This window comes from Archocentrus centrarchus, chromosome 24 (genome assembly GCF_007364275.1).
Source record: "Archocentrus centrarchus isolate MPI-CPG fArcCen1 chromosome 24, fArcCen1, whole genome shotgun sequence".
Classification (NCBI taxonomy): domain Eukaryota; kingdom Metazoa; phylum Chordata; class Actinopteri; order Cichliformes; family Cichlidae; genus Archocentrus; species Archocentrus centrarchus.
Window position 1 is genome coordinate 9,047,755 of NC_044369.1, and position 27,409 is coordinate 9,075,163.

At 40.8% G+C, this 27,409-nt stretch overlaps 1 protein-coding gene, 1 non-coding gene and 1 pseudogene across 2 annotated transcripts in view; all 3 read left to right on the top strand.

Annotated features, from left to right (window-relative positions):
• Positions 1-27,409, top strand: part of ryr3 (ryanodine receptor 3) — a 143,220-nt gene that overhangs the window by 64,686 nt on the left and 51,125 nt on the right. Inside the window, exons 36-51 of the mRNA XM_030721104.1 lie at positions 18-230; positions 920-1,529; positions 1,957-2,157; positions 3,808-3,910; positions 5,700-5,834; positions 11,052-11,325; positions 11,415-11,529; positions 13,446-13,578; positions 15,119-15,222; positions 16,382-16,517; positions 18,531-18,714; positions 19,800-19,902; positions 20,454-20,574; positions 21,473-21,642; positions 22,804-23,024; positions 23,504-23,594. Coding sequence (XP_030576964.1) covers positions 18-230; positions 920-1,529; positions 1,957-2,157; positions 3,808-3,910; positions 5,700-5,834; positions 11,052-11,325; positions 11,415-11,529; positions 13,446-13,578; positions 15,119-15,222; positions 16,382-16,517; positions 18,531-18,714; positions 19,800-19,902; positions 20,454-20,574; positions 21,473-21,642; positions 22,804-23,024; positions 23,504-23,594 — 2,914 coding nt within the window. The remainder of the gene's footprint in view (positions 1-17; positions 231-919; positions 1,530-1,956; positions 2,158-3,807; positions 3,911-5,699; positions 5,835-11,051; positions 11,326-11,414; positions 11,530-13,445; positions 13,579-15,118; positions 15,223-16,381; positions 16,518-18,530; positions 18,715-19,799; positions 19,903-20,453; positions 20,575-21,472; positions 21,643-22,803; positions 23,025-23,503; positions 23,595-27,409) is intronic.
• On the top strand, positions 26,408-26,572 carry LOC115774961 (U1 spliceosomal RNA). Its single transcript, XR_004019235.1, has one exon. It is a non-coding gene; the product is annotated as a U1 spliceosomal RNA (small nuclear RNA).
• Positions 26,586-26,696, top strand: LOC115774973 (uncharacterized; annotated as a pseudogene).

Here is a 27,409-nt window from a genome sequence, read left to right on the forward strand (position 1 = left end):
TTGTCTCTTTCTTGTAGGTGTTTGGACATCATGGAGTTATCTGAGCATGAAGACCTAAGGAAGTTCCACTACCACACACTGAAGCTGTATTGTGCCCTTTGCGCACTTGGAAACACTCGTGTAGCTCACGCCCTCTGTAGCCATTTGGACCAATCACAGCTTCTCTACACCATCGACAACCAGTACCTCTCTGGCATGCTGAGAGAGGGCTTCTACGATGTCCTTATTAGGTGTGTTGGTTGCATTGCCTTATTGCCTTTGATATAACATAATGGCATGTTTTTATGATCCAGTTGGTTTGGACTGTTTAATATATCTTTAATGACCTCAACTGCCGTGCACCGAAACAAGACGAAGGCTGGCATGTTTGTAACTCATCAGATCATCTAATGATGATCTATGATGGTTCTATGATTTGACAGTGTCATGTGCAACAACATTAACTGTTAAAGTGATACAGCGTTACATGAGATCGCTGAGCAAATTTGTGCTATAAATCTTAATAATCCCTCTGTTTCTTTTTCCACCTCACATTTAGTGTTGTTGAATCTGTCTTTTCCTCACATAATATCATGTTATATAAGTAGCAAAACTCATAACATGAGTACCTTCATTATCACTGAAAATTCACTTTCAAGTAGAGGGTGTTAACACCTTTGTGGCTTGGGGGTTTGGTTTCAGAAATTTGATTACTCAAATTTGATTAATTGAGAACTCAGCACCTCATTTGCTTGTCAGGCACTGATCACCATCCCTGTTAGCTCACACAGATATATTATGGTTATTTGGTGCAGAAATTTTACTAATAGAACGTTATTTATAGTTTTAGGAAAAGTTATGAATCATTATTTACCTGTATTTGTAATAGCCAATGTCTTGAGACTCATGCAATGATTGAACTAATTCTTCTTATTGCCAGCATCCATCTTGAGACAGCAAAAGAGGCCCGCCTAATGATGAACAATGAGTTCATTATCCCTGTGACGGACGAGACGCGCTCCATCAAGCTGTTCCCGGATGAGTCCAAGCGACATTCACTCCCTGGTGTGGGCCTGAGCACCTCCCTTAAACCTCGAGTCAACTTCTCCCCTGTTGGCATCATCAACACTAAACGCCAGCAGTTCCTCCACAGCCCCCAGATCCCACTGGGCATCCTAAAGGAGAAAGCCATCAGCATGCTAACCGAGGCAGTGCAGGGTGGAGGGACCCACATCCGAGACCCAGTAGGCGGGAGTGTTGAATACCAGTTTGTTCCCATTTTGAAACTAATTGGAACGCTGTTAATCATGGGAGTCCTGACCAGCGATGAGGTGAGGCTGATTCTCCTCCTGATCGATCCAAATGTGTTTGGAGAGACCAAAGAGGGTGAGGAAGTTAAGGGGGATGAGGTGACCATGTCGGGGGAGAAGGAGGAGGTGAGCAGGAATGAGGAGAAGGCTGTAGAGGCAGGGGAGGAGGAGACCAAGGAGAGCAAACCACATGTTAAAGGCCTGCTGGAGAAGTCACTGCCTGAGTCTGTCAAACGCCAGGTGATCATGCACACATTTAATCTCAGTGGTAAACTAAAGATTGAAAATAGTTGCATTAAACTAAGTCCATCAATTTATCTTCCAAGTTTTTAATTAGATTTTAATTTTGGCTTCATGTGATTAGGTACACCAATTCCTCTTTTGTCAGCAGTTTAGAGTTTTTATGATTTATCTCTTGCTGAGAGGTGAATTCATGAGTAGAAATGAAGGCAGCTGTGAAATACTAATGTTCCATCGATGATAAAAACTTGGTGTTAACTTTAAAATTTAATAAACATCCAATCGTAATCCATGCATGATAGAGGTAGATCTATAAAGTAAAATAAAAAATAATTTATACAGTGAAACAAACAGACAAACAAGGACAACAGAGGCACAAAGAACAGGAAAAACAGGTGTTTTTCATGCAGATGTCTATCCTTTTCAGATGTGTGAGCTGCTTCACTATTTCTGTGACTGCGAGCTGAAGCACCGCATCGAATCCATTGTCTCCTTCTCCGACAGCTTCGTCTCCAAGCTGCAGTACAATCAGAAGTTCCGCTACAACGAGCTAATGCAGGCTCTCAACATGTCTGCCGCCGTCACTGCCAAAAAGACCAAAGAGTTTCGTTCGCCACCACAGGAGCAGGTACAATGCTGCAGTGGGGCCAGTGTATGAGAGATTGTTTACATCCTCTCTGAGATGTAATTTATGTTCAAGGTTGTTTTCGTTGGTATGCTGGAGTAAGACCCTGGAAGGATTGCTTAGACCTTGGGGTAAAAACAAAATCAATGACCTTGACTAGAACAGAGTCGGCAGCAGAGACTGGAACATGGGAATTTGGTAGTTCTCTAATTGCCTTTTAGTTTTCAGTTTCTTAACTTTATTTTCAGGTGGAATTCCCAAAGGCTAAATTGGGCCATATGTGCAGCTAAATTTAACTTGGGAGTGAATTGGCCCTGCAGTGAGAGTTAAGCCTTTGGCTTCTTAGAGGATAAGCGGACACCCAGACTACCCTCTCTCTGGCCACGTCCTCCAGCTCTTCCAGTGGTGTTCCCAAGCCACCTGAGAGATGTAAGAGATATCTCTTTAGTGTGTTCTGGAGGGATTAGCCTGAAACACTTCACCTAGGAGGTGTCCAGGAAGCGTCCTGGTCAGTTGCCCAAACCACCTCATCTGGCTCCTTCCAGTGTGGAGCAGCTCTACTATGAGCCCTTCCTGAATGAATGAGCTCCTCACCCTAACAAAGAGCCCAGACACCATTCTCTCTTGATTCTGCAGTGTTTATTTATTTACTTGTTATTATGGTGACAATTACCATGCTGTTCATAAGGTCTATAATTGTCTAGTTTCTCCTACCCTTAAGTAATTTACAGTATTCTGCGTAAACCACTCTAAACTGGATTTTGAGGTTTATACTCATAATTTATATTTGAAAAATCCAATATGCTGCATTTTGCCAGATGGTATGTTTTTATATAAACAGTAGCATGAGAAGAGAATAAGAGACTTTATGACTACAGGACAGAAATAAGGAATAAAGTCTCTGGCATGTTTTGTGTTCAGCTCACTTACTGCTCCGCCTTGTAGTGTTCTTAAATCCAACCTGGTAGCGACTGAGGCAAAGTTTCTGCATGACTGCAAAGCATTCATGTTTGAAATATTTAATTGCACTTCCTCTGAGTTGTGAAACCTTGAGGATAAGCACTTCCCAGCTTCACTCTGATCCCTGACAAGTAGTGGCGGTTAGCAGCAGGTGCATACTGTAAACAAGATTATCCACAATAAGAAACCTCCCATGGTTTATTAAAAAGTTCTGCCTAAAATAGACTTGGGCATAGCCTAAACTGGACTCTGCACTGGATGTATCTTATTTATATTTAGTGTTTTATAGTTAGCTTGTGACCTGTAGCAAACACAGCAGATCTATGGGTGTATGGATCATTCAAGTATTTTCTGCATTGTATTATGTAAATACCTTTTTTAATGTTTTTAGCTTCACTTATGACTATACTTGATGCAAAAAAAAATGCTTCAGACTATTTCTGTCCGAGTTCATCAGATGGCCACTATCTGACAAGCCCATGTGAGCACTTACTGCAGGAGAGTAATTATACTGCGACTCTAAGATGGTAATGTGCTCACCTCTGTGACTTTCTGCTGTGCCATCCTTCTTTTATTCACTCTGTACCACTCTCCTTCCTTTTCTTTATCCCTTTTCTTATCTAAAATAATATTCTGTATTCCTGTTCTCACTTTGTGCTCTCATAATATAAATGTTCTGCTTTTTTCCTGCAGATAAACATCCTGTTGAATTTCAGTGCAGGTGAGGACTGCCCCTGCCCCGTGGAGATCCAGGATGAACTCAACTTGTTCCATGAAGAACTGCGGCTGCACTGTGGTAGAGTCCAACTGCTTACTGAACATAGAGAACTCCTACAAATATATTGTGCAATTCTGTTCATAAATATCTAAACATGTCACTGAAGCATCAGTAGAGACATCTTTTCACACAAAACGGAGCGTAGCAATAGTTTGTACAGTCAATGAAGTCAAGTTTAAATATCGTCCTGGCAGACAAGCTGATGGCTCTGCTGATGACCTTCTAAGTTTCTGTAGCCTGCAGACAGTTGCTGCACATCTACAAGCCGCTTTGCAGCTTTTCCTGCCTTCAGCTTTCCATGTATGCACATGGAAGTGCAGAGAAATCCCAGAATGGAGCCATACTGCTGAATATAAATGTCCGATGGAAATAACAATCTTCTTTTGACTGCACTGTTCATGACTGAACTGATTTAGTTAATGTGTTTGCTCCAGTACTTTTTTTTTTCCTGAAAGCCATTTCAATTCAAAATAAAAACACAGCTGTGTTTTTTTTTTTTGTTTTTTTTTTTAACATAACTGGTGACTGCTCATGTTCTTGGTGCAGAATGGAGGTTTATGACTTATATACTAATGATGGATCTTTTTTGGCAAGCTCAATGGTATCACACTTCAAGCCTAGATCCTATAAACCTGACCAAGTTACTCACCCTATTGTGTTGTCTGATTTTAATCTGATTTCCATGACAGAGCTCCTGGATATAATTGCTCATATGCACACTTCTTCATGCCCATCTGGTATCATTCCTGCCAAATTTCTTAAGGAGCTTCTGCCTTTTATCCCCCATTGCTTCTCTCTATTATCAATCACTCTTTTTCATCTGCATACATACCTGGCTGCTTCAAGACAGCCAGTGTCTTTCCTCTCCCTAACAATCCCTCTCTACATACAGTACCACTGTTCTGGAGAAAGCTGTCACTCATCAGCTTCAAACTGGTGAAACAGCATTGCTTTCAATGACTAATGTCTTGTTATGTGCTCAGATAAAGGTGAATATTCCATCTTAGTTCTGCTTGACTTCTTTGCAACCTTTGGCAGTAGTGATCATGCCATTCAATTTGACAGATTATGGAACTGGGCAGGTGTCTCTGGCACTGCTTTCAAATGTTTTTCATCATTCTTATCTGACTGTCACTTCAGAATTTATATTAATAAGACTCAGCCCTGTGAATGATTCTATTACCTCTGCTCTCATCTGCTTAACAGCGTCTGTGGTTTTTCTTACCATCGCTGTGCTGACAAGACACAGCTGCACTTTTCTGTTATCCTGACAACCTCCACAACACCTCAGTGAACATTTCACTACTATTAGTGATTGGATGGCTGAGACTGAGGTTCTTGTTTTCATCCAGTATTGTTTCTTTTTACTCTAATTCACTTTTCCCATGCATTTATCAGTCCTTCCTAGCCTGGACAGCCTAGCCTGGGCTACTTTTAATTAGTCCTTCTGGACTAATTGAAAGTAATTCAGAAGGCTGTTAACAAAAACTAGCTTCACTCTTTTGGATTCCAGTGAATATCATTTTGAAAAATGTTATTTACTTACAAAACCCTAAATGACCAGGGTTCTGCTTACATTGCAGCAGTCGGTCTCTCTGATTATCTGATCAGAGACGTGTTGATTGTTCCACATGTGTTTCAAAAAGTACTATATGAATGAAGTCAATATTATTTGGCAAGATAAATATTTTTAGTTTTTAGTATATGAACCATCTTTAACCTAGGTGTTTATATTCTCCACACAATTCACATGGAAGCAGTCAGTATACTGGGATAAATTTCTGAGTGCCTGTGTTTCCCCTGGCAGGAATTCCAGTGGAGGAGGAAGAGGAAGAACAGGACACTTCGATTAAAGGGCGTCTTCTGGCTCTACTCTATAAGATCAAGGGCCCACCTCAGAAGACAGAGGAGGAACCCACAGAGACTGAACAGGCTGCCCCCAGTAAGTAGCCTTGAACACCAAAGACAAAAATAAGAAACTGTACCGAAGTATCTGAATTCTTTATAGCACTCCATTTTTGTATTCAGCATTTCACAAGTGGTTTGTCCTGATAATGTATAGAACATTAAATTATCCATTTTTTTACTAGTGCCTTCAGTGCATAGTTAGATTAAAATTACATATGGCAGTGGAAGGCTAAATTTTATTAGGCCAGTTTTCATCTTGGTGCTGCATCATGTAAACAGGATTTCATTGTGGGTGCTGCCAGATTAATATCTAATCAACATCTAAACACAAATCACATAACCATGTTTGTCATTAAACCTTATATTGGTATTACAAAACCTTAAAGTGTTGCCAATTTATCCATAATAAATAATGCAGAACACAGAATACTTGCCGATCTCTAGTTCTTTGCTTCAAGCTTTTTCTTTTCTGCTGCTCTTTGCTGAAAGTATGGTTTTGTTCTGTTTCAAATAATAGAAGAAGACTAATGGACAGCTCCTGCAAGACTCTCTGCCATAAATTTTAATGCCTTACTCCAGCCTCCCACACCTAACCTGCATTATTCAAAAGCATTATAAATGGACAGATGATGTGATTCAAGGTGATTCCAATAGATCTGCTTTACCTTTTCTACAAATCCAATTCCAGAAGTTTTAAGTTGTGTGTAAAATGTAAAAAACAGAATGCAAGGATTTGTAAATCTCATAGTTTATTCACAATAGAGCACAGAAAGCAGATCAAATATTTAAACTTGGTCATTTTCCTATATCATGGGGGAAAAAAAGCTCATTTTGAATTTAATGGCAGCAACATGCCTGAAAAAAGTTGGGACAGGGGAACAAAAGGTTGGAAAATTATATAATACTAAAATGAAACAGCTGGAGGAACGTTTTAAAGCTAATTAGGTTTATTGGCAATAGGTCAGTAACATGATTAGGTGTAAAAAGAACATCTTAGAGAGGCAGAGTTTATCAGAAGTAAATCCGTGTAGAGATTTATCTGCAAAAAAACTGCATATTTCAGCAAGAGAATGCTTAACTGTATACTGCGTCTATTACAACAGCATATCTTCATAGAAGAAGAGTCCACTTTGCTGCCTGAAGTCCAGACCTTGCACCAGCTGAATAGATTTAGTGCATCATGAAATGAAAAGTACAAAAAAAGATGACCCAGGACTGCTGAGCAGCTAGAACCCTATATCAGACAAGAATGGGACAGCATTCCTCTCCCAAAAGTGCAACAGTTGGTCTCCTCAGTTCCCAGATATTTATGAACTGTTACAGTGCCAAATCACAGCAAACAGTCACCTCAAGGTGCATTATATTGTAAGGGAAAGACCCTACAATACAGAGAAAACAGTCAAGGAAGGAAGGAAAAGCTCCATTTTAATGTCCTTTGTCCCTTCTGCCTCCCCTCCCCCCAGCCGGTTGAAGGAGATAGCCACCCCTCCTGTGAGTTTGGGTCTGCTTGAGGTTTTTTCCTGTTAAAAGGGAGTTTTTCTTTCCCACGGTCACCAAGTGTTTGCTCATAGAGGGTCATCTGATTGTTGGGGTTTTCTATGTAAACTGCTCAAAAAAATAAAGGGAACACTCAAAAACACATCCTAGATCTGAATGAATGAAATATTCTCATTGAATACTTTGTTCTGTACAAAGTTGAATGTGCTGACAACAAAATCACACAAAAATCATCAATGGAAATCAAATTTATTAACCAATGGAGGCCTGGATTTGGAGTCGCACACAAAATTAAAGTGGAAAAACACACTACAGGCTGATCCAACTTTGATGTAATGTCCGTAAAATAAGTCAAAATGAGGCTCCGTATTGTGTGTGGCCTCCACGCGCCTGTATGACCTCCCTACAATGCCTGGGCATGCTCCTGATGAGGTGGCGGATGGTCTCCTGAGGGATCTCCTCCCAGACCTGGACTAAAGCATCCGCCAACTACTGGACAGTCTGTGGTGCAACGTGACGTTGGTGGATGGAGCCAGACATGATGTCTCAGATGTGCTCAATTGGATTCAGGTCTGGGGAATGGGCGGGCCAGTCCATAGCTTCAATGCCTTCATCTTGCAGGAACTACTGACACACTCCAGCCACATGAGGTCTAGCATTGTCCTGCATTAGGATGAACCCAGGGCCAACCGCACCAGCATATGGTCTCACAAGGGGTCTGAGGATCTCATCTTGGTACCTAACGGCAGTCATGCTACCTCTGGCGAGCACATGGAGGGCTGTGCGGCCCTCCAAAGAAATGCCACCCCACACCATTACTGACCCACTGCCAAACTGGTCATGCTGAAGGATGTTGCAGGCAGCAGATCGCTCTTCACGGCGTCTCCAGACTCTGTCACGTGTGTCACATGTGCTCAGTGTGAACCTGCTTTCATCTGTGAAGAGCACAGGGCGCCAGTGGCGAATTTGCCAATCCTGGTGTTCTCTGGCAAATGCCAAGATGGTGTTGGGCTGTGAGCACAACCCCCATCTGTGGATGTCAGGCCCTCATACCATCCTCATGGAGTCGGTTTCTAACCGTTTGTGCAGACACATACGCATTTGTGGCCTGCTGGAGGTCATTTTGCAGGGCTCTGGCAGTGCTCCTCCTGTTCCTCCTTGCAGAAAGGCGGAGGTAGCGGTCCCGCTGCTGGGTTGTTGCCCTCCTACGGCCTCCTCCACGTCTCCTGGTGTACTGGCCTGTCTCCTGGTAGCGCCTCCAGCCTCTGGACACTACGCTGACAGACACAGCAAACCTTCTTGCCACAGCTCGCATTGATGTGCCACCCTGGATGAGCTACACTACCTGAGCCACTTGTGTGGGTTGTAGAGTCTGTCTCATGCTACCACGAGTGTGAAAGCACCACCAACATTCAAAAGTGACTGAAACATCAGCCAGAAAGCATAGGTACTCAGAAGTGGTCTGTGGTCCCCACCTGCAGAACCACTCCTTTATTGAGTGTGTCTTGCTAATTGCCAATAATTTCCACCTGTTGTCTATTCCATTTGCACAACAGCATGTGAAACTGATTGTCAATCAGTGTTGCTTCCTAAGTGGACCGTTTGATTTCACAGAAGTTTGATTTACTTGGAGTTATATTGTGTTGTTTAAGTGTTCTCTTTATTTTTTTGAGCAGTGTATCATTGTAGGCTCTTCACTTTACAATATAAAACATCTTAGGGTGACTGTTGTTGTGATTTAGTGTTATATAAATCAATATGAACTGAATTGAATTTTTACATTTTACACAGCATCACAGCATTTTCACAATTGGTTTTGTACATCAATTTAAAATTATATTGAAGAAGCCTGACTAATACATGGGTGGGGGAAATAAACTGACAAAATTAGTGTTTTTTTTTTTTCCAATATGCAGTTTTATTGTATGATCTTTACATGTCAGATCATACATCATTAATGTCTGGTCAATCAATTTAGCATGGAAATTATTACATTTAACTGACAGTAATTCATTCACTGTTATAAAACTTTAAAGCCAGTAGTTTGTCTAAAACTTTTACTGCTTCCTTATTCTTTTGATGAAAACTATTTAAATCAGCAAATGCCTAATGTTGATTCCACAGCATTAGTTAATTAGTCAGATTACTCAAAAGTTATTAAACTTTTCAATCCTCCGTCAGTGTGCTGTTCACCTCTGGATAAGTTGTTCCATGTTTTATCTTTTAATAACATCTGAGTATCAGTTTTTTGGTGTTTAGTTTTTGTCCACCATATGTAATAACAACCATTTTATCATGGTTTTGGAACTTGTGATTACATTCTGTTTGTAGTGGAGATTGCTCCTCTTTTAATGTTTTATTTACATCTACATCACTGTGCCTTGCTTCAGATATGCTGTCAGCATCCTGACTTTAGAAAAACAATACAGACCAACTTAAAAGCTGGATTTTTATTTTAGTCCTGCTTGTTAAGACAGGCACCGGAGCTGATTGTGGTGCTGTACCTAATGTACTGACAAAACATCAAAGCTCCTAATTGCTTCTTTTGCAATTACATTTTTCAAGAGTAATAATTAATGGCACAGCCAACTAAGGGTTTGGTTCGTTATGATTTTGGAGAATGTACAGTACTGTGCAAAGTACTGAGCCAGCCCTCACTTCTTTATGTTTTGCATCCAAGGAGCCAGACTTTCTTGTAATTTTTTAACATGATCTTGAACAGTAGTTCTCCAGTTCTTTGTGAAGGTCTTTCAAAGATTTTCTTTGTACATTGGTTGCTTTTTCACTCATTTTCAGTCCAGTCCATATACCAGACCATTTTCAGGCACTTAAATGGTCTTATTCAAGCATTAAAAAAGGCATCTAATCCAACATATGAACCAGTGTTGTGTCCACACATAAAAGACAACTTCACAAATATTATTGAAGCGGGGATCATCTTTGCAAAAAAGGGAACAAAAGGCAGCCATCATCCAAAGAAGAACTTTAAATGTCCTTCAAGAAGCCTGGAAAATGAAATGACGGGAAAGCTGCCTAAAAGAGTTCAGACTGTGCTGAAGAATAAAGGTGGTCACATCAAATATTGATTTTCATGCCTGTTGGAATTGTACAAACTCTGTTTTTGTCTGATATATTGTATTTCTATTTATGTTTGCACATTTTTCAGTAAATCAGTACACCCGTTTCCCATTTTCCTAGAAAAACATAAAGAAATGATTGGTGCCCCAGGTTGTTTGCACAGTCCTGGAAGAAACAGAAATTTTTATAACTAACACCATATTAATAGAGTGTGGTCATTTGCAGATTAGCACGCAGCCTGCGTAGGGTTTTTGTGACTCCCTTGTGAGCCACTGTTTGAGATGATGCAGAGCAGATGTGAATTTGCAGCACATTCACCTTCAGGGCAGCTGCACTGTCTCATCTCTCATTACAATTCTGCTTGGATCTGACCCTTTGTTTGCTACAGATGTTGTGCTATTTGACTTAAACACTCAAAGTTCAGCAATAGCTTTGGAATAGCAATGCTTAGAGAGGTGCAGCATTTAGCTACAACTTTTAGATGTATCACTTCATGTCAGCAAGGTTTTCTCCAGTTGCATCTATAAGATCAACCAGATTATAAAACCCAATCTACAGTTTATCTTTGGAAAAGCACACATGTAGGTACTATTAGCCTTTGACAGCAGAGCAGCCTTCATTTTACTGCATCTATACCATTTCTCATTTTAAGAATGTTGAACTCTCACTTCTCCAGCCAACCTGAAGGAGCTTATCTCCCAAACCATAACCAGCTGGGCGCAGGAGTCTCACATTCAGGACCCTGAGCTGGTCAGGGTGATGTTCAGCCTGCTAAGGAGACAGTATGATGGCATCGGGGAACTGCTTCGGGCCATGAAGAAATCCTACACCATCAGTGCCGCATCCGTGCAAGATGCTATTAACCTGCTGGCATCTCTGGGTCAAATCAGATCTCTGCTATCAGTGCGAATGGGCAAGGAAGAGGAGAAACTCATGATTGATGGGCTTGGGTAAGAAAATATGTTGTTTACACTGTTGTAGAAATTTATCTTAGTGTACAATATACTCCCTCACTGTTACGATGCTGTGACCTTTCCAGTGATATCATGAACAACAAGGTTTTCTACCAGCATCCCAATCTGATGAGAGTGCTGGGCATGCACGAGACAGTCATGGAGGTCATGGTGAACGTGCTGGGGGGAGACAAGTCACAGGTGGGCATAACATTGTTTATTTTTGTTTTTTTTGCCTTGACCACTACAAAGTATTTAATTATTCCTCAGCTCTGTTAACTTTTTAGTCATGAATGGAGATAGTAGCTGCCAATCTCAACTCAAAGTGAACTTATAGAAGAAATCCTTTAGTACTCCTGATCCTGTTCATAACCTTTGCAAGAAGTTTGCAACATTAGCTGCATTTTATCCGCATTTTCACTTTTCCTACCTCTTTGAAAGGTTCTTATTCCAAAGTCATGTGTCCTCTAGTTTCCACATAGATTAATATGTAAAATGTGTTAATGAAAAGGCACTGTCTATTAAAAAATGCAACAAAAAAAAAAGTTAAAATAATGGTTCTCCACAATGATCCAGAGCCCAGACCATTGTCCTGAATCTGATAAGTCAGCAGCTTTAATGCCAAAAACATTTAATTATGAATGGAAACAAACAAACAAAGGAAGGAGCAAATCATCACATTCAAGGAACTCAAACAAGCAGATTTACAGTGCTTTTGCTTGCAAAATGACTCAAACAATTAACCTGTTAACAAAACATAAGCAGGTTAATTTTTTTTGGTAAGAAGCTTAGTTTGGGGGGCATAAATTCTTTAATATTCAGTGTTCAATAGAGTTTAGTGTTTTGTGCCTGACAGAATTTTTAATGCTTAATAGGTTGTATACTGATCTCAGGAAAAAAAAAATATCTTAAGGGGCTGAGGTGAGCCAAGAGAAACAGCTTAATACCTAGAAAAACCACAGTGGTAATGGAGAGGGCAGAGGAGTAAACCCAGCATAGGATGGCATCAGTGGGGTGAAAGGAGGCCACTCAAACCTGTCCTTTTTGGGCAGTGCTGACAGAAGCTGGAAGAGGTGGTTGTGATTTAATGCCGCAGTCAGTGCCAAGCTTGAACTGAACCTCAGACAGACAGACCTCAGGGAGACATTCAGGCCTTCAAGTCTCTCTCTGGCGGACTGATCGCACAGGCTCATAGCATAAATTCCAGACTGGTTTAATGCCACTTGATATGTGTACTTCACTTGCTGTGGCCATATACAGTGACAGTACCACAGCTCATGAGTATATATCAGGCCTTTAATTTTTCCTCTTTGATCATCTCTGATGTTGTTTCAGTCATGGCATGGTGCTGAATATTATCAGATCATGCAAGTCACAGGTTTTATCACACAATCAAGACAGAGGATTTACAGAATTTGATCAAGGAATAAATCTCGACCCATACAAAATGTTTGCTCTCAATCATGCACAATGGGACCGCGCATGCAGAACTAACAGATTATTCTGAAGCTGTACATTCCCAAATTGCTTTGGATTTTAAAATTTAGATGTGGAAGCATTTGGCATGATTGAAAGTTTGACATTTGTCAGCTGACTGAGAAGTGTGATTTTCTGTACTGTGCATTTTTGCAGATTGTGATCTGCTGAAAGCAAAATGGGGGTTTCTCCTCCTCCACTGTCAATTAATTCCTCTGCATTTCTGTCATGGAGAAAATGACTCCTGTGATTTATGCTCAGCCTGACGGCTGTCCTGAGCCCATATAAGAACTTAGAAAAATGAGGATGACACAGATCTAATAGCATTAAATGCAAAAGGGCTTTAAAGGTCAAATGATTTTTCAGTTTCTGTGTTCAAAACAGGAAATACATTTTATTTATTGATTCCATAATAAGCTTCATGATAGTTTAGCTAGATACCTTTATCAGAGCCAAAGATGGCATACTCTGTGTCCTCTAGTGATAGTAAAAAGAACTTTAATATTCCTGAGCTCCTGTAACAGCTTATTCATGAAAACTCTAGATGGTATCTTTAAAAATATGTGCTTGTTTCTCCAAAGGCTGCAGATTGATCCATACAGTGTATGGCTTGGGTACATTTTTACTTTTTTCTTCCACAGGAGATTGCCTTTCCCAAGATGGTAGCTAGCTGTTGTCGCTTCCTGTGCTATTTCTGCCGTATTAGCCGCCAGAACCAGAAAGCCATGTTTGACCATCTTAGCTACCTGCTGGAGAACAGCAGTGTTGGACTGGGTAAGTAGATTTCACCTTTTCATTTACGTTGCTTTGGTTCATTGAGGTTTGCACCATTCATTTATGCAAAGACCACTTAAAGCACTTTGAACTTTGACTTTGGTATACAGAGGAATTCATGGTCACCTCAATGACCACAAGGTGCCCAGGTCCTGTGGCTGCCAAACAAGCCCAAACCAACACCCCTCCACCACCGTGCTTGACAGTTGGTATGAGGTGCTGATATGCTGTGTTTGGTTTTCACCAAACATGGCGCTTTGCATTATGATCAGACATCTTCACTTTGACCCAGGACACGCTGGAGAGATTATGTATCTCGGCTGGCCTGGGAACGCCTTGGGGTCCCTCCGGATGAGCTGGAGGAGGTGGCTGGGGAGAGGGAAGCTTGGGCTTCTCTGCTTAGGCTTCTGCCCCCGCGACCCGGCCCCGGATAAGCGGAAGAAAATGGATGGATGGATGGATCTTCACTTTGGTTGTGTCTGTCCAAAGGACATTGTTCCAGAAGTCAGTGGAAAAGAACCAAAGCAGTTCTGTGGATGTCTTGACATTTGAAGGTGTTCCCAGAATTTTTGCCCCACTTCATCAACTAAAAGTTTTTGCTGCTACAAAATGTATACTGAAACCAACAGTCGCTACAGCCTTGAAGATTTTTTTTTAAGTGGAGACTCAGACTTATTACTAACATTATGACAAACAGCCGCTGAAGAAGAGTAACGGCCCTGATTTCAAAATACCAGTATATCAGGTTGAAGGTCTAAGGGGCTGAGAGGGAAGCTGCTGATAGAAGAATAGCGAGAAGTAAATGAGGGACGGGGTTATTTAGGCGTGCAGAGCAGGACTTATGAGTCACTGGGTTCTGTGTGCTTGTGTATTGTGTAAACTGAAGCGCCTGGCTGTGGAAGGAGAGGTTCACATTATCTGAAGAGGACAGATGAATGTAAACACGTTAGTTGTTGCCCTTTAAATGACACTTTTAATATTTGCCTATTTATAAGCCGCATGCATCAGTATGGTCGTAGTGGGGGAGATGACTTGTATTGTGTTTGTCTATGTATTAATAATATGTGGCATAGTCCATCTGGACTGCCCTTCCCTTGTGCACAGTAGTACTGCACAGCTGAGTTATTGATTTCCATGTCATAATGCATGCAGAATATCAGAGTTACTTTCAAAAATCACAGTTATTATAGAAGTGCAGTAGGTAGAAGTTATAGATGTATAAGTTTCATGTAATGCACAACATATATTTACAACAGCATTTACTAAAATATTCTTCACATTTGAAGTTCCACTCGAGTGTCATAATTTTAAAAGATGGGTTTAAGTGTTTTTGTATTATCTGCAGGACTGCAGTGATGGTTAAAAATTGAGTAATATTGCACAAAGGGCAGATGTTGACAAACTGATTTATGTGATCTGCTATTCTGAGCTGGAAAACATCAAGATTGATGTGTTATGTTGGTAGACTGCCCCCTGTTGTTTAATGCAGAACAAATGTAACGTTTGCTTTGCTGCTGACTGCCTGTGTCTGTGTGTTTAGCCTCCGAAGCCATGCGGGGCTCCACTCCACTGGATGTTGCAGCGTCTTCAGTGATGGACAATAATGGTCTGGCCCTGGCCCTGGAGGAGCCTGATCTGGAGAAGGTTTGATGACAAATGAAATCACAGCCTTACTTAAAGTAATACTTGACTGTACAGCAAAGAATCACACAGCACCTTATGGTTGCAGGCTCATTAGGTCACAGCCAGTGTTTATGCTGACCTTAACTTATTTGTTGTGTAGCAGAAATATTTGTAACGTAATAAACTTGGTGTTTAAAACTGTATCAAGCACTGGGAAATGAACCTGTAAATGTAAATGAACCTAATTGCACGTAGCATGCTGTGAAATGCTGCTGGCTGTGGAAATAATTGCCCCCTTGGGGATAATAAAGATCTCTGAATTGAGAGGGGAAGAGAATATATTAGTATTAAGTTTACAACAACAGTGCAGTCAAAAATCATGTGTGCTTAGGTATTGAGCTAAATTGTGTCTTAATGGCGTTACAATTTTTCAAATTATGTTTGCAAATACAAAACCAGTATGACTGAATATATGATCAGTATGTTATCATCAATCTGAAACAGACTGAGCTATAAAAGATCCAGAGACTCCATTTACTTATTAACAAGATAAAATATTAAAGCTCCTCCTTGAGTTATGGTATGTCTCCACAGACGTTTTTCAGTCATTGTCTGTAAGTGCCACACATTGCATTCTGATAGTGTCTGAAAAGATGGAGGACTAGTTTTTTGCAAATCGGGGCATTCAGTGCAACTTTCACTTCTTGCAAAATAAAGACAGATTCTGCGGCTGGATGGCTTATTTCTCATCTCAAAAGTTTTTGCAAACACATTTTGTGGAAGTAAGAGAACATTTGGAAATGAGCCACCATGTTGGTTTTGATTTGAAATCCAGGATTAGACTCCCCACCTCCACCTGCAGCTCAGTGTTCACACATTTGTAGGAGGCTACAGGAGAGGAAGAGCATGCATTAATCATCTGCCGTGATACTGTTAATTTTCTCTCCCATCAAGTGTCCAATGCACTACCAAGAATGCCCAAGTGGACACATACAATTATAGCAAAAGTAAGTCAGATAGAAATAGAAAGCTTTCTCTTCAAAAGTGCTGAATGATTCTGTGACAACTGGAAAAGCTGGCTCAGCAGAGGCTTTCAAGCTGTCACTGTTGCTGACACTGAGAGTCAGAAAGACAGTGCCATTATAATACCCAGTAGTGAAGCAGAGTTACTTGTCTGTAGGTGGTGACATACCTGGCAGGCTGCGGTCTTCAGAGCTGTGCCATGCTGGTGGCTAAGGGATACCCAGACCTCGGCTGGAACCCCATAGAGGGAGAGCGCTACCTCTCGTTTCTGAGGTTCGCCGTTTTCTGCAACGGTATGTTTTATACTGAGCACTAGGGTGAATTTTTTTTCTTACCTTCTGTGCTCACCTTCCTGCAGTGATATAGGCTTGAGCATGTATAAGCTGGCCCTTGGTTTGTTTTACAACAAAGCATACTGACTGTACCCATCAGGGATGCATGATCTGATCAGAAGTAGAACAGACTTGAAAATGTTGTATAGCGAGGACAGTAAAACATTGCTTGTGGAGTTTTCCTGTAAACAAACAAGGCTGGTGTTGACAATCTGGTGTTACTCAACAAAATGCATTGTGTGAACCAGAGTAAATACAAAAAGCAGTTTTTAAATGATGATTTCATTTGTTAAGTGAAAAACACTATGCTAACCTACCTGGCCCTGTGTGAAAAAGTAATTTTCCCACCTTGTTAAATCATGGAATTTCCTTAGCTCCATTAGTGGCCGAACTACCAAAACTACTTCAAGAGCTCATCAATGACTCCTCCAGGAAGTCACAAAAGAACCCAGAACAACATCTAAAGAACCGCAGACCTCACTTGCTTTAGTTAAGGTCAGAGTTCATGATTCAACAATAAGAAAGAGACTGGGCATAAATGGCATCATGGAAGAGTTCCAAGGAGAAAACCACTGGTGTCCAAAAAGGAACACAAAGGCTCATCTCACATTTGCAAAAAAAACATCTTGATGACCCCCAAGACTTTTGGGAAAATATCCTGTGGACTAATGAGACAAATTTTGAATTCTTTACACATTTTGTGGTCCTTTACATCTGGCATAAAACTAGCACAGCATTTCATAAAAAAGAACTTCATACCAACAGTCAAACATGGTGGTGGTAGTGTGATGGTCTGGGGCTGCTTTGCTGGGTAAGGACCTGGAAGACTTGCTGTAACTGATGGAACTGTGAATTCTGCTCTCTATCAGGAAGGAGTTTGTGCCCTGAAGGTCAAGTGCACCCACATTATTCAGCAGGAATATGAATCAAAACGCACCAGCAACTCCACCTTAAAAAAAAAAAAAAAAAACCCAAATCAAAACAAGGGTGGCCTAGTCAAAGTCCAGACTCAGATCACATTGAGCTGCTTTGGTACGATCTTAACCAAGCCATTCATGCTTGAAAACCCTCCATTGTGGTTGAATTAGAACAACTCTGCAAAGAAGAATGGGCCAAAATTCCTCCACAGTGATGTGAAAGAGTCACTGCCAGTTATCACAAATGCTTGACTGCAGTTCTTGCTTCAGGAAGGGGATGAATACTTTTTTCACAGCACTCTACATGACTACAGAGACCAAGTAACAGTTCAAAGATGCTTTGTATGTGTCATACAGACTTCAGTATACAGGTGATCAGTCTGTCAGGAGAACAGACAAGGTCAGACATCTGAGAAAACCTACATGATGCAAAGAATGCTTAAATGATAAACACATGGTATAAAGATAACCTGGGGATGACAAAGGAGGAGGGCACAGATTAAATACACACAAGAGGAGGAGAATTTTGCAAAAGTGAAAATTTAGGGAGGGGTAAGCAGTCACACTGTCAAAACATGTATAATCTGAAACAAAACTAGAAGGCAAGTACAGAAGAAAACCACTGTTAAGACTCGATTCAGATTATTCCTGTGTGTGCATGCAATGCACAGTATGTGTAACTGAGCAATAAATAACTAACTACTCATATTAAAAATATCACTGTTAAGAAACTGAAACATTCTAGGGTAATTTCACTGTATCTAGATAAATGTGAGTATTTTGTAATAAAGCAGCAGGGGATTTAATGGTGATGCTGTTATTGGAAGAGAAATGAAAAACTGTGCAGAAATTACAAAATCTGCTGGGGAAGGATGCCAGAGTCCTGCTGAGTTGTTAAGACCCAGAAGTTCCCACGTGGAAATGTTAGTCAGCTCTTCCTGGATAAAAAATGTAGCGGTGCTTTAGCAGGTGCTGAATACCACTTTCAGGGGGTTTACTCTCTAATTGACTCTCAGCTTTCCTTTTGAGGATAATTTTTTTTTTGTTTAAACACCAGGTGAGAGCGTGGAGGAAAATGCCAACGTAGTGGTGAAGCTGCTCATCAGACGTCCAGAGTGTTTCGGCCCCGCCCTGAGGGGTGAGGGAGGTCAGGGTCTGCTGGCCGCCATGGAAGAGGCCATCAAGATCTCTGAAGATCCTGCCCTGGACCTGCCCAAGACCCCTGCTGGAATCACTACTGGGTATAAATCCACACCAGTGTTTTAAAATCTTCTGAATCAGCATTATTATCCCCACGAGACACTAAAAACCCATTCAGAAGCTCTAAAGCAGTCACTTGTGATTAAGTCTCTTATTATCTGGGTCTCTGTGTGAATTGTTACATTTAATTAGATTTCCCTGTGTGCTTAGCTAAACTAGCATTATTCTTTGTTGCTAGACTCTCTAATAGAGCCATATCACATTACTGGAAAAGAGATCAAAGTTTATTTCATTGGCTTTGCCCAGCAAGAGGAAGTAATTTCCTGTTACAAAGTGGAGTTTTATCAATTGTCTTTTTTCATTAAAAAGCCTCCTACCAAAACAGGAAGATCTTCATAGACTTGATTTACTCTTGTTTTAGCTTAATATAATTTACTGGATCATTTTAATTTACATGTAGGAAAAAAGCTACACAATTCTAAGAGATGATTAATCAGGGATTACTTTGACATTTAAAAAAAAAAAGCTCAAATGTTTTATTTATTTAATGGCCAGGTTACCTGTTTTCCACTAACATGTTTAGTCTTCTATTTAGGGCATGTTATGTTTTTTAAACTAAAACAAAAAAATTATATTTGTACCATAACTGAAGCATAAGGGCACCATACAAAGGTACTTGTCTGGAAAGAAGTATAAATAAAAGGAATATATTAGACTTGGCATTGGTTGAAGCTCTGGCTAGGGTTTGTCCCTGCCTTTTCACATTAGTATGCCAAGGCTGTAACACTGGCTGCATTTTAGTGTTGAACGTTACTATCGCCTGGAGTGAGGAGAGAGATTGGGAATCATTATGTATAACAGAATGGCCTGTAAGGAGATCGTGTATTGTGCCAAAACATTATTATAAATGCTCAAAAAATTGCCTAATCTACTGACCGTTTTACTCTCAAACTACCTTGCACAGCTTATCTGCAACTTCCAGGAAGGTTTGCAGTGTTCAGGAAAATATTTATTATAATGTGTGTGTGTGTGTGTGTGTGTGTATATATATATATATATATATATATATATATATATATATATATATATATATATATATATAATATAATGTGTCTGTCTGTTTCAGGTCTGGTGAGGAAGAAGGGGAAATTATTCACATGGGCAATGCCATCATGTCCTTCTACTCTGCCCTTATTGACCTACTAGGACGCTGTGCTCCTGAGATGCATGTGAGACCTTCAACACCAGCCTGAGCTGAAGAATGACATTCTGTATAGTGAAGAGTGATTCACACTGTGGGGGACATAGCCAGTATTTCATACTTGAATCAGATTTTGGGGTTAGAGTTTGGGTTTTAGTTCTTATAAAGTGCTTTTCTACTCTGTACAGCACATTTGCATTCACTCATTCACACAAGCATTGTTTTCTATATCAAAGGACTTTCTATCTAACATTCACATACTCCAACGGTTGCATCAGAGAGCATCAGTATCGGAGGTTCAGTAGTATACTTTGGCATGCAGATAGGAGCAGCCAGGAATTGAACCACCAACTTTCTGATTAGTAGATGACCTGCTCTACCTCCTATATGAGCATGAATTGTGCAAAAACATTATAAATGCTCACAAAATTGCCCGATCTAGTGCCTCTCTGTTGCTCATTTGGAGAGCTTACCTTACATGTTCACATGTTTTAACATAATACAGCAAACGTAATTATTACCACGAGGACCCACATGAGAAAGAGATTGTTTTATTTTATGCCTGTGAATCTCTTACAGCTTATCAATGCAGGTAAAGGTGAGGCTCTGCGTATCAGAGCCATCCTGCGCTCTCTGGTTCCCACATCAGACCTGGTGGGCATCATCAGCATCCCCCTCAACATGCCTGTGGTTAATAAAGGTATGCCGGTCCCAGTTTGCTTAGTTAGCCAGTTTCTGATGATTAAAAACCAACACATGAGCAGAAATGTTCATACGTCGTTTTGTCTAGATTTAAAGCTGAAAGTGTGCGGTAGTCTCATTTTAAAAATGTAATTCATACTCTATATACAATACAAACACAGGCTGCTGTATATCACAGTTTTTGCTGCATCCTGCTGAACTAACACCCCACATTACCTTACTTACCAACAAAAAATAAAACTCATCCTCATACAGCATGTATGTCATGCTGCCAGATTAAGGAAGCTGAAATAATTTTATAACTCTGCACAGTATCATCACAGCTCTGGAGGTATATCACTGGAAGTGCCCATGCAATGGCAGTAGACATCATTTAGGAGACACCCTAAATTTTTCTCTGCATCTCTGCAGAGGAAAATTATGCCTGTGTTCTGTTTTTATTGCCTTTCTAGTTTGTGCCTAGCTTATGAAATGATGGTTAAAAATCGTGCTCAACAGCAAGAACACCAGAGAATAAATATATTTTACTTTTATGCTTGATTTCCTCAGCTTATCATGCCTGGAATTATATTTACCTTAAATAAACTCTAAAAGCCAATCACCTGTGTTTCTACTTCACATTATTTATAAATCATGCAGTATTTGAAACTTTGATAAATGATTCACTTGTACTGGTCCAATAAACCTTTGTTTTGCACTACTATCCTTTTTGCTTATCTTTACTTTAAGATAAGCAAAGTAAAAGTAAGCACTTTTTTGATCTGAAATACTGTGCAGTGTATGCAAATATATAGAAATAACAAATAGTGTGTACAAAATGTATATCTGCATACCATGTGCACATAAATCTAAGTATTTGTCTTTTTTTTTTTTATTTAAATGCATTTAACCTTCAGATGGCACGGTGACTGAACCGGACATGTCAGCTTGTTTCTGTCCCGACCACAAGGCTCCCATGGTGCTCTTCCTGGACAGAGTGTACGGCATTGAGGACCAGAGCTTCCTGCTCCAGATGTTAGAGGTTGGCTTCCTCCCTGACCTCCGAGCCTCTGCTTCTCTGGATACAGTGAGTCCTAAAGAACTTTTACCACAGATCATTTCACCTTCAAACTCCCAGTTTGTGAATGGCTGTCAACCAAAATGTTTGTTTCTACTTAATTTTTTTTTTTCTTTTTTAGTGTGTTAGATGTAAAATCTCTGATCATCTCTGTTACAGATCTTAAATTTTTGTATCATTTGGTGATAAATCCAATGCACACAGTTATGCTGAGTCTCTAGTTTGCTCATCAAATGTGCCACAGAAGGAGTAAATCTCAGCAAACATAAGCACTGAATCCTCAGAATAATGACTAAGCTCTGTTGCAAATTTTCTGAAATATTAAAATAATTATTGGCCTACTGATCAGGTCATCCTTAGTTTTTAAGATTTGCTGTAAAAACTGCAGCTGTATGAAAAGAAAAAGCGTCACACCTATTATATACCCATAACATGGTATGTATCTTTTATATACAGTCTATAGTTAAAACATAAAGCAATGGAGTCTAAAACTGCAAATGATGTGAAGTAATTATCTGCTGCTTTCATTCAATTTTATTCTTTTAATCTGATTTATTTTTTCTTAATTATATTCATATTTTCTCAGTTGGTCCATCTTTTGCTTTGTACAAAGAGAAAATGGTCAATAAACCTAGCTATTACAAATTCTCAAGTTGAGTTTTTCTTATGCATAAAATAAAAACTACACATTTAAAATAAATTATGGGCACTTTCGCTGCTTTTAGTGCAGATGAAATTTCTGACTAATTGTCCAGCCATTATTTATGGCTGAATGGCTCATAGCAAGTCATTTCTAGTTTGGAAAATAAATAATTTCATTATTTTCTCACGGAGTAGCCATCGGGAACTTTTTACATTTTGCAACTTCATTTACATGCAAAGGGTAGTTGGTACCATCACAACACCACCTGTTTCCCCACAAAAAACTAAGAAGTTATAGAAACACTTTTCAAATTTTGGTTTTAATGAATGCAATTATCCCCAGCTGCAAAATTAGTGGCGATTGAGGCTCTTCAGCTTCACTGTCCCTTTCCTTTTTTCTGTTAGAGAACCACATAATATTTGCATTTGGCAGAACCTATAATCACTTCCACCTTCTGTTAATCTCCACATGCAGAGACTGTACTGCACTCCTTTTTCATCAACATGCATTGTTTTTCTGTCTCACAGGAGGTGTTGAGCACCACAGAGACTGCATTGGCCATGAACAGGTACATCGGCTCGGCTCTGCTGCCTCTGCTGACCCGCTGTGCCGCTCTCTTTGGCAGCACAGAGCATCGTGCCCAGCTGGTTGACTCCACGCTGCAGACTATCTACCGGCTGTCAAAAGGCCGTTCACTCACCAAAGCCCAAAGGGATGCCATTGAGGACTGTCTGCTGGCTATCTGCAAGTAAGGCATCTCGAGCTCGAGAAAGGTTTAAGGCACTTTCACATTGGCTTCACTTTTCAAATTGCGGAGGTTGCATCTGCTTTTATATACAGTCTATGATTAAAGCACCTCTATCTATTTATTATTTAGGCATTTATTGCATTTAATAAATTGTGTATCAAGGTATGTTTCTGATACTGCCATACTGTTTGAGTCATGAACAAATTTTCTGTTGCACCCATGCTAAATTTAGCATTTGCAGTATTAACTTGCAGTATTTCAGTGTCATGACTGCATTCAAACATATTTTGCCTTTCTTTGACGAAGTTTGACATTCACTGACCTGGAATCATGGAGTATATGACTGCCGCATACATAAGATCACATTATAAAGTTTTTTTCCTCACAAAGTTCTTAAAATATTCTTGGATATGAGCACCTGCACACAAGACATAATTATATTCCACCTACACAGATGTAATTCTGCACTTATTTCACAGGCATCTGCGACCCTCTATGATGCAGCAACTGCTCAGACGTCTGGTGTTTGACGTTCCAGTGCTCAGTGAATATTGCAAAATACCTCTCCGGGTGAGACATTAAATACTTTTTTTTTTTTTTTAAATATGTGTTTGATGTATGAGTTGAAAAAGCTATTGGATAAATATAACAGGAAAACACAGGAATCTAATAACTGGGAACCCTATGTTCCTAATTTCCAGTGTTAAGTAGCATAATCTCTACTTCTTTCTTAAATTGTGTATTTAGCCTGTCTGCCGGGACGCAGCTATAAACTTTCTGAGGTGTATGCGGACACATTTTTAAACCGCTTTGAAAAGTTGTTTTCATCCCAACAGTATTTTTATCCTTCTCCTTCTCCCTCTTCCGTTTTCTGTTTTGTGCCCTGGAAAGATTTATTTTTTGCCTCTCCATCTTTAGCTACCTGTCGCCAGATGATAGCACGATTCAAATGGAAACAGTTGCAACTGAGCGCGTTCTCAAAAGCGCCCTGGAGCGACTTTTGTGAGGGTGAGAGTTTGTGTGTGGGGGGGGTGGGTGGTGAAGCAGCACAGGGGTGCCTAATCAGCGCCGCGCCTCTGTTATTGATATGTACAGCTGTTAATTATAGAAAATGCAACTAGAGAAATATTTTTCCCACTTCGCTTTGGCGCCCCCCTCTTGTGTGGCGCCCCTATGCATTGCATATAGTGCATACCCCTTTTTGAGCCACTGGTCCTACCAGACAGTGTTGTTTTAGGGCAGGCTCCGAGGGGCCACAAAATGAGAAAAAATATTCTACAGTCACCTTATTTATTCCTATTGAAGATTAAAAAACAGGCGGAGCGCACAGAAACGTGCAACCAGAGTGAAGCGTATTTAGGGCAAAGTGGAGAAACCGTGAGGGAAAGGCGGACGGAGCAGAATCTCCTGCCGTCAAAATGGCTGACTGGTCAAATTATCCAGGTGGACTTCATTTCAAAAAATCTTTAAGAAATTTTGAGCAGTCAGTAGGATATCTTAGATTAATCCCAAAGGCGTGGCGTAGTAAAAATAGGACATTATCCACGGACATCCTGACCACCATGTGCGGCAAACGGAGAATTTCAGCAGCTGGGTATTCAGATGACCTCAGGGTCTCCGGATCTCCGGTTTCTATCACTGTGTAGTCTCCATGAGTAGCTGACCTTTGCCCAGTGTGAACACCAAGTTCCTGATGACACCAAACATTATGAGCTTCTGTGCCATTAATCAGTTGATGTTTATTTTCTAGTCTAAGACAAAGTTTCTCAAAGAAATAAATGTACATATGGTAAGGGCAAACATATACCATGAGTATATTTAAAGCTTCATAAAAACTAATTTCCTTGAAAATAAAAATAAAAAAATTAATTGCAAAATAAATAAATTATAAATAATAATAAAGGAAATTGATAATAAAAGTTAATGGCCAGGTATGACTAATGCTAGGAAAAAAAGGGACCAAATTACACTGCTCAAAAAAAATAAAGGGAACACTGACCACAATATAACTCCAAGTAAATCAAACTTCTGTGAAATCAAACTGTCCACTTAGGAAGAAACACTGATTGACAATCAATTTCACATGCTGTTGTGCAAATGGAATACACAACAGGAGTGGTTCTGCAGGTGGGGACCACAGACCACTTCTGAGTACCTATGCTTTCTGGCTGATGTTTCGGTCACTTTTGAATGTTGGTGGTGCTTTCACACTCGTGGTAGCATGAGACAGACTCTACAACCCACACAAGTGGCTCAGGTAGTGCAGCTCATCCAGGATGGCACATCAATGCGAGCTGTGGCAAGAAGGTTTGCTGTGTCTGTCAGCGTAGTGTCCAGAGGCTGGAGGCGCTACCAGGAGACAGGCCAGTACACCAGGAGACGTGGAGGAGGCCGTCGGAGGGAAACAACCCAGCAGCAGGACCGCCACCTCCGCCTTTGTGCAAGGAGGAACAGGAGGAGCACTGCCAGAACCCTGCAAAATGACCTCCAGCAGGCCACAAATGCGCGTGTGTCTGCACAAACGGTTAGAAACCGACTCCATGAGGATGGTATGAGGGCCCGACGTCCACAGATGGGGGTTGTGCTCACAGCCCAACACCATGCAGGATGCTTGGCATTTGTCAGAAAACACCAGGATTGGTAAATTTGCCACTGGCGCCCTGTGCTCTTCACAGATGAAAGCAGGTTCACACTAAACACATGTGACAGACGTGAAAGAGTCTGGAGATGAACAAAAAAAGTATGGGCATTTACAGCACTCAATACTTAGTTGGGGCTACTTTTGCCTAATTTTCAAATCTTATGACCAGAACCTGTATAAAACTCCCACTAAACAAACTAAAATCAACTGCACTGATTGGTTAGGTTTTCTTTATTTGTCTCCTCTCTTGTAGTAGCTGCATTTCCAGCAGTGCAAAACAGACTAACCAGCAGATTAGAATCAAGTACAAAAGCATACACGTTTTCTGAACAATGAATGCAAGTCCCTGTGACAATGCCACGCACAGCTTGGGCTTCATTCAGTGGTTTTAGGCCTTCAAAACTTGCACCTATAAAACTCCTTCCCCCCAGCAGAGAATCCCCATTGCGCAGCCCTTGACGCTTAACAGACAAAGCTGATGAGCACTTTCTGCGACTGGGGTTTTACCTTCGGTCGAGCCGGTTAAGGCATACCAGCATTGAACTTGGGCTGCAGGAGACCTGTCTGGCATTCGCTGTCAAGCCCCTCACCCGTGATTGCAGCAAGGAAGTGGGTGTGGCCTTTGAAATGAGACAAAAGGCATGTTGTGCTGGGATTGGATTGAGGGATTATGCGTATCGACCACCGTCAGCCAGAGTGCTGCATGTGGAAATGGGAGCCCCGTCTCCCACAGTCCCAACTCATACTTACCTGGCAGGGGAGATACCATGATCAAGAAGGTGGTTCACCCAGGGCGAGGCTCAGCCATTGCACTGTCGGTTGTGCTGACCCCTGTGAATTCCCCAAATGCGGGAATCTCAACTGCATAATTTGTGGTAGTGGGGGACTGCGTTCGCGCTCTCCCCTTGCTCTTGTGTCCAAAAGCAACAATGTATGATGAGGAATGTGCTGACTGCTGTGAATTCCCCAAACGCGGGCATCTCAACTGCATAATTTGTGGTAGTGGGGGACTGCGTTCGCGCTCTCCCCTTGCTCTTGTATCCAAAAGCAACAATGTTCGATGAGGTCGCATGCTGCCTGTTGCCAGCGTTCCCTGCCTTTCTTGCTGAACAATGAACATGTGGTGTGTGCACCGCAGCTTCAAGTCACACCATGGAGCCGTGTAGAGTGTCACTAAGTCCAATCAGAGACCCTATCAGATGATGCTCATTCAAAGTTAATTAGCACTAAAAGGCGCACAAGAGATTAAAACCGCATAACCTCTTGTGATTTAGTGCTCCCAGGCGGGCAAAGAAACATTTGAATTCAACTTAAGGATTTGAGTGCTGAGTGCTGCTTCTTATTTCAAAGGTGACGGCTGCAACTTCTGAAACTGGATACATTTAAACATTCACGGTTACCGTCCCACGGCGGAGACATGGAAATCGCTTCACTTGTTGGGCAAACTAAAATCAATTGCACTGATTGGTTAGGTTTTCTTTATTTGTCTCCTCTCTTGTAGTAGCTGCATTTCTAACAGTGCAAAACAGACTAACCAGCAGACTAGAATCAAGTACAAAAGCATACACGTTTTCTGAACAATGAATGCAAGTCCCTGTGACAATGCCACGCACAGCTTGGGCTTCATTCAGTGGTTTTAGGCCTTCAAAACTTGCACCTATAAAACTCCTTCCCCCCAGCAGAGAATCCCCATTGCGCAGCCCTTGACGCTTAACAGACAAAGCTGATGAGCACTTTCTGCGAC